The sequence below is a fragment of the Lampetra planeri genome, chromosome 28 (assembly GCF_965212315.1).
Source record: "Lampetra planeri chromosome 28, kcLamPlan1.2.h2, whole genome shotgun sequence".
In the NCBI taxonomy this organism is placed as follows: Eukaryota; Metazoa; Chordata; class Hyperoartia; order Petromyzontiformes; family Petromyzontidae; genus Lampetra; species Lampetra planeri.
The window spans coordinates 10,908,296-10,922,561 of record NC_136134.1 but is presented as its reverse complement, the minus strand read 5'-3'; the positions used below and the strand labels follow the sequence as shown (position 1 = coordinate 10,922,561).

General features: G+C 56.1%; 1 protein-coding gene across 1 annotated transcript in view; it reads right to left on the bottom strand.

Moving 5' to 3' along the window:
• Positions 1-886: 886 nt before the first annotated feature.
• LOC144728451 (rho guanine nucleotide exchange factor 26-like) overlaps positions 887-14,266 on the bottom strand; it is a 32,318-nt gene continuing 18,938 nt past the window's right edge. The window contains 6 exon segments of the mRNA XM_078607901.1: positions 887-3,651; positions 5,141-5,245; positions 6,083-6,171; positions 8,398-8,685; positions 9,773-9,921; positions 12,858-12,947. Of these exon segments, the coding sequence (XP_078464027.1) occupies positions 3,509-3,651; positions 5,141-5,245; positions 6,083-6,171; positions 8,398-8,685; positions 9,773-9,921; positions 12,858-12,947 (864 nt within the window). The 3' untranslated portion in view covers positions 887-3,508.

Sequence of the window (14,266 nt, the reverse complement as noted above, 5' to 3'; positions counted from 1 at the left end):
ATCAGCACGGTGTGCGGTGTGTCTGTCGTGAGTGTGACCTTGTAAGTAATGCGTGTGACCTCTTGTACTCTGGCCCCCAGATTTTGCTCCAATTACGGCGACTCCCAGAGATCAGCCACGTATCCCCATGACCACTCCGCAGTGTGTTGCCTTAATTAGCGACACAACTAATGCGCGCCTTCACACTTCTACTGATAATCTCGAGTAGAGATATCTGCTGTTCTGTACGTTTACTTGTTGGCTGTTTGTGTTCAATGCAAGGGTTAAAGTTACAGACACACCCACACTGCTCTGTTGAAGTACACTGTAAGCGTCACCTGGCGCAGTTCTAACGATCACCCAATTTTTCCACTCGCCACATCCGAGCCGCCCCAGCTCGGTGCCATCGCAATACGAGGGGCCGGTTTTTTTTCCTCCACTGGCCGGTTTACCCGTGCCGAGCCGGAAACCAAACCGTGACGCGCTGCCGGCCTCGCATCTGAATGTGGCTCGCGTGCCGAGCAGAGCCCCGGGGTGGAGCTCATGGGGCGCGTTGAGAGCGCGCAGCTGGAACGCGTCGCTGCGTCCTCACATGCTGCGTCTCACCTCGTTCGTCGCGTTTGGCGGCGGCGGCGCGGCTTGTGCGGTGGGAAAAACAACCTGGTCCACGCGGGGCTGGCTCGCCATTGGCCCGGCTTGGCCCGGCCACGCAGTGGGAAAGAGGGAGTATCGGTGAGAGGAAGAATAGAGCTTAAACAGGTTGACGAGGCGTTGGCACCGAGCCCACGTTCACACCTCTGCAGTCGTGCAGAATCCCGATAAACCGTGTTGCATTACAAGCTTTGAATTGTAAACTCAAAGCAAGGCTTTGTATATTGTTATAAATAAACTTGCTTTCAGACCAGTGTTTAATGCATATCTGGCGTGGCAGTTTATTTTGTTGTACCGACGTAATAAAATGAACACCCGTTGTTTGCAAACTGTAATCTTAATTCAGGAACAGGAGTGCACTGGACTGGCGGTCAGGCGTCGCCTCATCACTCTTATATTGCTACTGGCGTGGTCACTGTTCCCGTGAACTTCACTTATTGATTCCTCCACCCTGATTGAGGACTCTTCCGACCAAACACCGACTGCTCCGTCTCATCCGCACTGTGCAGCCACCACCACCACACTGCAGGCCACGAAAAGACGCACCCGTTTATGCACTCGCTCATCCACTCTCCACACTGCAGCTCGCAACAATTCACTGACCCACCCACTCCACCCACCACACTGCAGGTCACAACAACTGACCCACCCGCTCACCCATCACACTGCAGCTCTCAACAATTCACTGACCCACCCGCTCCACCCATCACACTGCAGGTCACAACTGACCCACCCACTCACCAATCACATTGCAGGTCACAACAATGGACCCACCCGCTCCACTCACCCATCACACTGCAGCTCACAACAATTCACTAACCCACCCACTCACCCATCACATTGCAGCTCACTACAATTATCTCCTCGCACTGCTCTGCTTTGGGATACCCTCGTCTGTTCCCTCAAGCCCTCGCAACGACCTCACTCTTTTTCGAGAAGCGTGTCAGACTCTCGAATTCTGCCTTTTGCTACTGGCCGCTTGACGTTTTTGGCCTTAGCTGTAGCAAAATAATGTCGCGGAGTGGGTATAAATGTGACATTTATTAAAATATACATTATATGAATGTACAATTGATTTTGGGCGCCGTGCGGCCGTCTTAAAAATTCGAACTCGAAACGCTTCCCCGACGACTCCCGTCACGGACATATTAAAAGAGCACTTTTTTGTTTGTTGCAAAAGGCCGTTTCCCTGTAAATTGCATCGCGTTGCAAACAAACGAGAGGGAGGGAGGGAGGAGAGGTATGGGACCTCGGAGCACGAGCGTTGAACTACGGCAGCGACGAACGGCACGCTGGGTAGGTCCTAGAATGCAGGCAGTAGGTTCCGGGCAACGTCGCGCATCCGACCGCCACGCATCCGCCGTGACCCAATTGACCCTGCCGCACCTACAGGCCCTCTCCATCCCCGGTGGTCGAAGGCGCCTTCGTGGGGGTGGTGCCCGGTTGGCCGTCGGCGCGTTTCGTATCAAAAGCAAATGTCTCTCGCACGACCACCTTGCATCGCTATACCCTCCTTTCAAGTGCTATTTGTGAATTTTTTTTATTTCATAGATTATAAACAGGGTGCTTCAAAAACATGTTTTTAACACTGCTGAGAATTTGCAATAACACCACAAGAAATGTGCCCTCTGGGCTCTGGAGACCACCTGGAGAAGATTCCAGGCGTGCGTTGACAACGATGGCGACTTTTTGCAGCTATTGACACACATTTGTTATCACGTCACAGTGTATTATCCGTTCTTGTTCCATTAAAAACGAGTCCCATATAAGCGTTAACATTTTTTTGAAGCACTCTGTATTGTCAACGTCCACTTTGGCTTTTTTTTTTCTCTGTTCACGTCGCCCTGTCGCTGTCCGCTCGAGTGCATGTTGCTTGGCGTGTGCGCATCTGCATTTTTGGTTTGCGATTGTTGATTAAGTCGGTTGCGGCATTCTCCGGATCATAAGACGCAACTCTTCGCCCCTCCCACCACCCGCCCCCTGTATTCTTACAGCGTGGGGATGATGCATCTTATCATCCGGCAGGCGTGCGTTTCGTCCTCTTGCCTATGCTATGACTATTCTGTTCGTTTACCCAGGAAAGCCTCACCGTGTCTTGGGACTCGCTGTCAGAAGGGTCCTGCCGAGTGTTGTTTGCAGTCGCTGGGTGGGTGTTGTTGCTATCCAGCACTGATTTTCATGGGGGGGGAGGGGGGTGGTGGAGCACTTTTGCCGATAAGACATCGTCGGTGTGAGGGCCGCCACACCATTTGAAACCATTGGGGGGTTTCTGACAGCAGCACCACGGCGATGACGATGGTGATGGGGTTGTGTCTTCACCATTCGTGTATTGCCGGAGGCCGCACTAAATGCCACCAGGGGCCGACAGTGGCCCATGGGGCCTTGCGATGAAGAACGCCCGTCTGTGCACAATCTCCATTCTGTATGGGTTTCCCTCGCTTTGTGCGCTAGTAGATGTGTCTTACTCTCTGGGAGCGTCTTGTTATAATCCGGAGAGCGCCTTGGCCAATGTGTGCCCATGCGCGCGCGGTTGCGTGTGATTGTGTGTGGTTGCGTTTGGTTGCGTGTGATTGCGTGTGGTTGCGTGTGGTTGCGTGTGGTTGCGTGTGGTTGCGTTTGGTTGCGTGTGGTTGCGTTTGGTTGCGTGTGGTTGCGTGTGATTGCGTGTGGTTGCGTGTGGTTGCGTGTGATTGTGTGTGGTTGCGTTTGGTTGCGTGTGGTTGCGTGTGATTGCGTGTGGTTGCGTGTGGTTGCGTGTGGTTGCGTGTGGTTGCGTGTGATTGCGTGTGGTTGCGTGTGGTTGCGTGTGGTTGCGTGTGGTTGCGTGTGGTTGCGTGTGATTGCGTTTGGTTGCGCGTGCGGTTGCTGGCAACGGCTTTTAGACGTTGGTCTCCAGGCCCAGCAGGCGGCCCATGCGCTGCATGTTCCTCTGGATGGCCGCGTGGCACGTGATCTCCTGAGCGCAGGCCGCCGGGAACCATCCCCTCTCTCCATCACGCAAACGCTCGCCTTCGTACCAGCCTGCAGCGCACACACACACGCACAAAGATCCGCCCCCCCGTGTAACCTTTGAAAGCCGGTACGGTACACGAGGGGGTTTCGTGGACAGCACTACACCCGGCCGCCTTTGTCTCCCCGAGAGGTGATGTTTACACACCGCACCAGTTACTCATTTGCATGAGTCACACACATGCACACGCACATCACAGGCCACAAACTCTGGATATTTTCCTGGCTCAAAAAAAGGCTCACGTCCAAGATGCAACATTTTGGAAGGTTTGGATTTTTTTTTGGTGTTTCTGATTGAATTGGAGTAGAATGCGCCATAGGAAACGACATTGCTTGTGATGTCACTTTCACGTGACATCCAGATCGAACCGATTTTATTCGTGCGACTTTCTGGCACAAATCTGCCACTCAAAGGGCCATCATCACATGAAAACTCAAACTGAACATACCATTAGAAAGGTTATAAACAAAGCGAAATATATACCGTACTTACAAACTGTCAGAGAATTGTGAATTAGTTTAGCAGCCACCCTCCTTTCAGATGGACTTGAGACTCGGCGAGGCTTTCCTGGGTAAATGAATGTTGTGAATGAATCGTGATGGACGTGTGGGTGTGAAGTGCCGGTTTACGACGACACCGGATTCTGTTTACACCAAACTCAAGTGCACTGTGCAAAGGTTCAAAGTCTCCCCCTGTCGGCACGTGATGGCTTGTTGGCTTTGCATCGTCACACCGACCTCACTCACCCCGACTCTGCACAGACAATTTCCCCACGTTGCGTGTTCACACCCCCCCCCTCTCCCCGTTAGCGTGTCACAAGCAGACTTTAGTTGTAACAACTACGTGCGCTTTTTTTCCGGCTGAATGCGCAGCGTCGCAGATCGCGGTCGTCGTTGCCCGATTAAAGCGTCAGCCAAGCGAAGGAAACGGACCTTCGGCCTCGAGGTAAAACACAAACAAGGTGAAGGCGCAGCCCTGCAACTGCCAACTCGCGCCCCTGATGGCAGGAGGGCCTTCACTAGAGGCAGCGCTTGAGAGCGATTATTCCGGGCCGACCAGATGTCTTGGCAGAGGTGGGAGTCCCCACACTTTACCCCACCACACGCCACCTGCCAATCTACGAACGCATTTGTACTGCTGGGTGGACGGAGTGGATGGTGGTGGCGGGAGCGGGGGATGAAGACACTTCCCCAATGTTACATTTTAGTTTTTTATGAATGATGAAGACCCTCGCAGTGACAGGAGTCGCTGAGGGCACTGAATTAGAAGCGGTGTTGTTGCCGAGATAAATATCGTGTTGCGGGCTGACACGAAGCGGAAGGCGGAAGTGTGTGGCCGGCCACGGGCCGTGTGAAATGAAGCATCAGGTCATGGCCGGCCCGTGGGCCCGGCTTGCAGGGCCATGAACTCGGCGGCCAGCCGCCGTGGCCGCTCGAGCCTTGCGGTGGACGTGTGCGGCTCCACCGCGACCGTTGCGGCGAGCGAGGCGAGGCTACGCACCGTCGGCCGTCTTCTTGTAGACGAGGACGACGTCGGCCATCTGCAGCGACAGCTCGTCCGGCTGCACGGCCATGTAGGTGCGGATCATCTCCACCTGAGTGAGGTCTGGCGAGAGGAGACACGGACACGGAGCGACCATCGTGGCACGGCCGGTAACTCCTCGGCACGTTCCGGCATCGGCGCCGTTGTCGCACCTCCGATTAGCGCAATTGGCTACGTACGGTGCGAAAGAAGTTCACGGGCCTCCACGAATTTTTCGCGTGCAGCTCTGGGCTGCTGGGAGGGTGGCGACGTTGCACGTTTTTTTTAAATAATCCAATTCAGTAACGTGTGGGTAACGAGGGCCTCGGCTGGATGTCACGACTCGGCCCAGTGATCGCTCATCGCTCGGTCTCACCACTGCGGGCAGAACCAATCACTCATGAATCGACCACGTACATCAATATATTCCACACACACACTCGTGGAGGAGATCGGAGTACCCACGCTTGACCCTAACACACGTGACCTGCCGATCAACCGTGGTGATCCCATTCACACTGCTGGGGGGGACAGATGTGGGGGGGGGGATGGAATTCAAGAAACTTGCGCCACTGACTCTCCTGCTGTGCCTCCGGGAGATGGAATCGAACCGGCCACCTGTGGATTACAAGTGGGGATTGCACTGCTCCACTGGGGAATCCCCTCCCATCGTAGTCGTCATCATCGCCATCTTTTTTTCCCCAGGCTCTTAACAATGATAACCTTGCTCGATTCAAGACAAGGGTTAGACTCTTGTCTTTTACAACAGTCACGTTTTTTGCCGAGTGCTTAATATTTAGGGCCTTTGGGCCTGCCCTCGGCAACCTGTTGTTGTTTGTTTGTTGTTGAAAATGACGCGCGTATACGCACATAAAATACATCCACCGGTGGTGCCATCACGGCCACGCGTGCGTGAGTCACCTTTTCGCTCGGCTGACTCGGAGTGTTCGCTGTCCTCGTTCTCTCTCTTCCATCGTCGCAGCGCCGAGACCCAGCGCGCCCGCTCGCTCCTGACAAGTGATTGCGAAAGCAAACGCCGTGTGTCTATGGTTAATATATATTGGTTTGTTATTTGACACATTCACTGTATATATGTATATTTTTATGTGTTTCGAACAACAAAAAACAGCAAAGTACAGAACCAGGGGATGTAAGGGAGATGGGGTCGCCATGAAGAACGGGCCTTCACGAAAACCGGGCCGACATGGAAACCGGGTCGCCATGGAAACCGGGCCATCACGGAGACCGTGTCGCCATGGAGACCGGGCCTTCACGAAGACCAGGCCGACATGGAAACCGGGCCTTTACGCTTGCAAGCAGTTCATACGCTCAATCCGGACTTCCTCGTCACCGGCGAGTTCATGAACTCGTCGCAACAACCCGGCGACCCGGGTGCAAGTGGAAATGCCTCCCACACCACCGGGGCCTGGAAACTTGCGCCGGTGTCGCGGGGTTTCTGCGGAACGTCTTCAATTGCCAAGCGTGGGCGGCAGGAGTGCAAGCACTGTACTTGTACCCGCTGTTACCACTTCGGCTTTTTTTTTTGGAAACAACACTCAAATAAACACCTTTACACAACGTCAACATGTACTTCTTGCCGCTCAGATGAACCACCAGCGCTCATCTCCCATCTTCTGTCCTGCAGAGCCAGCGGTGGAAATTCCACATTCCTATGGCCGGAGCGAGTCCATCAATAACGTAACCGCTGTTGACTTGCTCAGAAAACGCCCCACCGCACATCATCTCCCATCTACAGTCCTGCAGAGCCAGCGGTGGAAATTCCACATTCCTATGGCCGGAGCGAGTCCATCAATAACGTAACCGCTGTTGACTTGCTCAGAAAACGCCCCACCGCACATCATCTCCCATCTACAGTCCTGCAGAGCCAGTGGTGGAAATTCCACATTCATATGGCCGGAGCGAGTCCATCCATAACGTTACCGCTGTTGACTTGCTCAGAAAACGCCCCGCCGCACATCATCTATCGCCAGCCCTGAAGAGCCAGCGGAGGAAAGTCTCTTCCATAAGGCAACCACTGTCGACTTTCTCATAAAATGCGCTGCTTGTGTTATCGGGCAGTCCGCACAGCGGCAGGCGATGAGGAACCCGGCACACAACCTTTGCCAACGAGGGAACTGAAATCTAAACAGGAATTACATTTTTTTCCCTTTTTTTCCTTCCCCCCCGCAGCTGCACACGCAGCTCGGCCATGCCATCCCAAGAGAGAGTTTATATAAAACAATTTTTTTTTAAATCCCATCTTGGGCAACGGAGTCGTGGGATGATGAGTGGCTTTTCCCCTCGGCATGCCCGGCATTCCAGAGGCAGAGAAGGGGGAGGGGAGGCAGGGGTGAGGCTGAGGTTACGGCCCGGAGGAGAGGCGAGCAACGGCTTCGTGGTTTTCCACTCGCGCCGCTCTCAAGCCAAGGCGGTTTCCAGCCGCTCAAAAAGAGCCACCGAGGCTAACGGTGTCTCCTGCGCCAGCGGCGGAAATTCCACGTTCCTATGCCGGGAGGGCGTGTTTATCCATAGAGGACCCGCTGTTGACTTCCACACGGAGTGGTACTCCCGTTATCGACCCCCAGAGGGATGATGATGATGGGTTGTGTCAACCCCATGCCCAACCAGGAGTTGAACTCGCGACCTTCCGATCGCGAGCCGCTAACTCCACCGCTGAGCCGCCCTGCTGGTCGGCACGCGCTGTGTATGCAGACCTCCGTTCTGCGTCTCCACAAATAAACTGAAAGAGTCTCAGTCCCCATCGGCCGATCGTCGGCTCCCCAGACCAATATCGTTCTTCAGCAGCAAGAGAAGCCTGCTCACCACCTTACGAACGAATCTCCGACAACATAACCACAACTCTCGGCGCACCGGTGAGAAAGGTGAGATGGATGTGCGGGGATACCAAAATCATTCCCGAAACGGCGATCTCCGGACCGTTCTGGCCTGACTGGAATGAAGGCAGCCCCCCCCCCCCAATAAGACCACTGATCCCCACACCCACCCCCGTACCCCTCCACCCACCTGCCTCCCATGCCCCCCACCACTTTTCTAAGTGGTGGGGGGCATGGTGGTGTCCGTAAGCCATTCGTTTCAACGGCACGCAGCGCGTCCCGCAATTCCTTCTGCACGGTCGCCGCGCCGCGGCCTCTTGCGGCCCCCCCCCCCTCCGTCTCTGCCCCCGCCCCCCACTGGTTGTGGAACAGCCGGTTTGCCCCTGGGGGAGCGTCACTCACGGCGAGTCGGCCAGGAGGTTGAGCTCGACGCGCTCGCCCGCGTGGTTCCTCGCGATCGCCACCTGGAAGAAGTTGGCGAGCGATCCCTGCCGCGGCAGCAGCATCAGGCTGCTGCGGGGGTTCGAGGTGGCGGGGGGGGCCCCCCCCGAAGGGGAGGGGCTCTCCCCCGCGGCCCCCGGTGCGGAGGCCTGCGGCTGCTGCTGCTGAGCGGCCGGCTGGTCGTCGTCGTCGCTGTCCACCACGAGGTGCTGGCCCAGGCCGTAGTCCGTGACCAGGTACGCCTCTTCTCTGCCGACAGGGGGTCAGGGGTGAGGGGACGGGGGGTCAGGGGTGAGGGGACGGGGGGTCAGGGGTGAGGGGACGGGGGGTCAGGCTGCGCGTGAGCGGCAGCGGCGGCGGCATCGACCCTCGTCCACCACCTCCGCCACCACGGCCACCAGGACCGCGATCAGGCGCAGCGCCGCCATCGTGTTGCATCGGCACGGCAACCAGCAGCGTCGCCGTCGCAGTCATCACCCTCATCGGTCACCGCTGCCTCTAGCACCTGCACCACCACCCTAAGCGCTTGCGGCAACGTCCATCGCCGCCACCAGCAGCGGCATCGTCATCATCGTCACCATCGTCTTCATCATCATCCATCAATCATCGGGTCACAGGTCAGAGGTTCTCCACGCTCCCGTGGGTGTTGTTGGGTGGTGCCCGTCCCCTGGTTGACGCCCCACGTGGTGCACAATGGCGCGAGCGCGCGGGGAGCGGTGGTGCAGTGGTTGACGCACCACGCTACGAACCCAGCGATACGAGTTAGATTCCCGCTCGCGAACGATAACAGCAGCGAATATATTTGCACCAGTCCTACCCCACCCCCTAGGTCAGGGGTGGGAAACGTCCGGCCCGCGGGCCGTACGAGGCCCGCAAAATCATTTGGTGTGGCCCTGCCAAGGCAACCGCAGGCGGGACTCGAAATTCAATAAATCTCGGAGCAAACCTGGAAAAGCAGTTGCGAGTAGCAACATCATCGATACCAGCTCACATCACACGCCTCGCCAAAGAGAAGCAGTTCCAGCCCATCGCATTAGAGGTGAGTTGATTAAATGTTTGACCAAATATAACGGGCTAATTGTTAAGTTGATAATTTTGTCTGACCCGCGATTGATGTTATAAATATCCAAATGGACCTTGGCAGAAAAAAGGTTCCCCGCCCCTGCCCTAGGTCGACTCGGCCTTAACAATGAGTCCGTGGTGCGACGTGTAAAACAGCAGCACCGGGGAGATAAAAGCGGCCGGGTCGTGGCGCTGGCCACTCGCCACCGGCACTTGCCCCAGCGGCGCGGCGAAGGCTACGCGGGGGAGCTTTGTGTGCTGCGCGAGGACCGACCCGCGCTTGCGCGTCACGATGAGGACGTCGTTGAAGAGCAGCAGCGTGAGGCTGTGCTTGCGACGCGTGAACAGCCCCCCGTCCCCTCCGAGCGACGTGAGCTCTCCGCGCTTCACCAGCCAGCGCGACGCCGACACCAGCGGGAACGGCTGTGGGGGGGGGGGGGCGGAGGGTGGAGATGCGGGGGGGGGGAAGGAATGGATTTTGTTTATTTATGTAAAAATAATGATAATCGTGAATCGTAATGATGACAATTCCTCCTCGCGCTGTAACACCGTGACCCATTCGTTACAAGCAGCATTTCATCATTCAAAACGTCGGCCGTCAGTCCCTGCCGCGTCAGATTGTAGCCGTCACTCGGCATCAGCCGTACGAAGAAGAAGCAGCAGCACAAGATTTTAATCCCTCGCAGGGAGGGAGGGAGGATGGGGAGGGGGGGTGTCGGTTTGTGGTCTTCTGCTCTGGTGGCCCCCAGGGGCAGGCTCGAGTGTAAATCCGGCCCTGGGGGGGGGGGGGGCAGGGTGCCATTGTGCGTTCGTTGCATCATTGTCGCACTAATCGCCGGCGGGGATTTGCGAGGTGCCGTTTTGGATGAGGAGGCATCGCGTCACCTCCGCCCCGCAGGTGCGCGCCACCGTTTTGCCCATCGCTGGGTGTGCGGAGTCCGGGGTGAGAAGTCATCACGGGGAGAAATCTCCATCCCAATGGAACCCCCCCCCCCCCCCCGATGTGTCAACAGAACATCGCCGCCAAGAGATGGCCGTGGAAGGTGAACCCAGAGACAGGGCCGTCCGTAGAGGGATGCGGGGCCCAGGGAAAAGTCTATGTACGTTGAACTTCTTTCGCACCGTACGTCGCCAACCGTGCTAAAAACAGTTCTCAAGTTCGCACTGTGTGGCCCCGCCCCCAACGCCTTCAAACGAAACCGCAAGTCCCACATGTGACGCGGTGACGTGGAAGCGCGGCCCCCGCCCCCCCCCCCCCTCCACATCGCGGGGCCCGGGGCAGTCGCCTCGATTCGCCGTCCCCTCGGGGCTAGTCCCCAAACAGACGGCGTTGAGTCCGCCTGCCGTACTGCCTTCTCCTGGCGAACCAACGGGATACACGGCACCTTCTCGACGGCCCATGGCAAGAGGCAGTTTCACGCAATCTGTGCGGCGATCCACCAACCGCTGCCTCCGCAACAGCGCTGGGTCACAGCCGTGCCACCACTGCCCCGGCTAACAACAACAGCAGCAGCTGCCGTGGTGTCACGATAATTATCATTAACACCCACCCCCTCCCTCTCCAACACTGGAGCTCTCCGCCGGCTTGCGTAACGCACGAGTCAGCGACACCCTAGCCCGCTGCCACTCTCCGTCGTGCTGACATCAATATCCGAGACGCGCCCATGAGCCAGCGACCGAGCGATGAGCCGTCCGGCTGGTTTGTCAACTCCAGGGCGACACCTCGCTGACAACGCCACCCGTCAATCAGCATCGTCGCCATCATCTTTCATCATCATCATCGCCAAGCATCGCACCTCCTGGCTTTAGCATTCCTCCTCCTTTTCAGAGAACTCCGCTTTAACACGGTTGGCTGTGTACGGTGCGAAAGAAGTTCAATACACACACAAGACACCGGGTGGTGTGACATCAACAACGTGACGTCGTCACGCATCTCCCTCGTCGATGGAGTACGATCGGCGCGAGCCGCAGGGGTGCGATTGGGGACGCGGTGGCAGACCGCCGTGATCGGATGAGTGGAAGTGCTGCGGGAACTTTTTCCTGTCTATCTCTCTCCCTGTCTCTCTCTCCCTATCTCTCCCTGTGTCTCTCTCCCTGTCTCTCTGTCTCTCTCTCCCTGTCTCTCTCTCCCTGTGTCTCTCTCCCTGTATCTCCCTGTGTCTCTCTCCCTGCCTCTCTGTCTCTCTCTCCCTGTCTCTCTCTCCCTGTGTCTCTCTCCCTGTATCTCTCTCCCTATCTCTCCCTGTGTCTCTCTCCCTGTCTCTCTGTCTCTCTCTCCCTGTCTCTCTCTCCCTGTCTCTCTCTCCCTGTCTCTCTCTCCCTGTGTCTCTCTCCCTGTCTCTCTGTCTCTCTCTCCCTGTCTCTCTCTCCCTGTCTCTCTCCCTGTCTCTCTCTGCTGGAGCAATCCCGCGCATGGCCAGCGGCAGCAGACCTCGACATTGCCATCGAGCTCCTGGACACCGCGTCACTGCTGCCACACGGACAATATTTACATTGCACTGGGTGGACAGGATGCGACGTCATGCAACTGCCACGCCAGTGGATGGCGTCCCTTGACATTTAACAACACAAATGGAAACGAGCTTGGCCAGATTTTATTTTTATTTTTAACCCTCCGGTGATGTTAAATTAAATGACACAATTACTTTGCGGCGCGTAGCAGTGGGCCCTCACGTGCCATCCGTTGAGAGATTGCGGAATCGTAAACGTTGCGATGGGTACGTGCCGTAAAGAGTTGCCAAGCAGTTGAACACGTGGCAGGCTTTCGTGACCAATATTATCCATAATAGAGGATTTTTTTTTGGTTAGATCGCGTAAAAATAACCTATTAGTAAGTATCGTGACGTTTTGCCAGTAATTACAACGGCATCATCAGGCGACAGCCAGATTTGCGGAGAAATCCTCCTGTTTCATTCTTTAAATAGAGGGAATAGATGTGATGACGTCACCTGTGAACCCTTCACGTGCGAAGTTACCCAACTCAAAATTGCGACTTAAAATTGACATGGGGGGGGGGGGCAGCAGGCGGGGAGAATCATTTTGAATCGGAGCGCTCCGGCCAGCGGCGACGTGCGGATGAGGACCGTGGATGCCGGAGTAGAAAGTGGGAGGAATCAACGGTGGGGGGAGGTCTTTTGTTTTGGGTGTGGGCCCGGGGTCACGGCGAGGGTCACGGCGGGGGTCACGGCGGGGTCACGGCAGGGGTCGCGGCGGGGTCACGGCGGGGGTCACGGCAGGGGTCACGGCGGGGTCACGGCGGGGTCACGGCAGGGGTCACGGCGAGGTCACGGCGGGGTCACGGCGGGGTCATGGCAGGGGTCACGGCGGGGTCACGGCGGGGGGCAGGGGGGGGCCCTCACCTTGATTCGGAACTCGAGCTGCTTCTGGAGAGTAAACATCTCCTCCGTCCTCTCCATCTTCCTGGCGCCGTCGTTACACTCCTTGACGAGCTGCAACACGCACAGTGGGGGGAGAGGGGGGGTGAGATTAACCACGTCGCTAGGAGGTCGTGGATTCCATCCCGACCCTGACGCCTGCTGTATATTTGTGTCTCTTTCTCCCCCGGTCGCGTGGATTTTTCTCCGGGTCCTCCGGTTTTACCCTCCACATTTAGAAATCAACAGCACACGTTTGGAGTATTTGGCTACTGCTATAAATGTCCACGTGATGATGATAAGCCGCTTCGTTGAGCTGTCTTTTGTGATGGCCACGTCGCTTCTGAAAGAGAGCTAAGTAGCTCAGTGGGCCTTACCTGGTCAAATTAAAACAATAAAAATATTACCCAGCTGCCCCCCTACTGGCCAACGAGCAGGCCAGCGGTCCAGCGGTGGTGCTGCAATTGTCCCGTGCTGCACAGGGGCAGCTGCCACGGGAGGGTTCCCTAGGGCTAAACAAAACAAAAACGTGCCCCCAAGTCGCTTCGTTACATTAGCAGCACAATACAAAGGTTGTATTATTACAGTATTAATATTATTATCGTAAAGCGCATTACCACAGTAAACATCTGATGCCAGACAATATTTTTCATTTTATTTAAACTCACGGTTGCTGTGCAAAGGCCCCAAATACACCAAGCGGCCAGCAAGAAGAGCACCGCTGAATAGGTGTCATAGAGAAGCGTCAATGGGGACCTTGAATGGAGCAAGATTGTTGTTGGGAAGTCTAAAGCGGAGCGGTGCGAGGGGCGAAACAGCGGCAAACGCGTTGTGACCTGCAGTGTGGTGAGCGGGTGAGTGAGTAGGTGAGTGGGTGAGTGAGTAGGTGAGTGGGTGAGTGAGTGGATGAGTGGGTGAGTGAGTAGGTGAGTGGGTGAGTGAGTCGGTGAGTGGGTGAGTGGGTGGGTGAGTTGGTGAGTCGGTGAGTGGGTAGGTGAGTGAGTAGGTGAGTGGGTGAGTGAGTAGGTGAGTGGTTGAGTAAGCAGGTGAGTCAGTGAGTGAGCAGGTTATTGGGTGAGTGAATAGGTGAGTGGGTGAGTAAGTAGGTGAGTGAGTAGGTGAGTGGATGAGTGAGTAGGTGAGTTAGCAAATGAGTAGGTGAATGAGTGGGTGGTTTGGCTATGGGATGATACGAAACAGTCAAAGAGGAATCGAGAATGTTGAGAACGTGTTTACTTTGTCTAACCCACTGGACAAATATCCTGTTGTTGTGAATCATGTACCTGTGTGTGTGTGTACCTGTGTGTGTGTGTACCTGTGTGTGTGTACCTGTGTGTGTGTACCTGTGTGTGTGTACCTGTGTCTACCTGTGTGTGTGTGTACCTGTGTGTGTG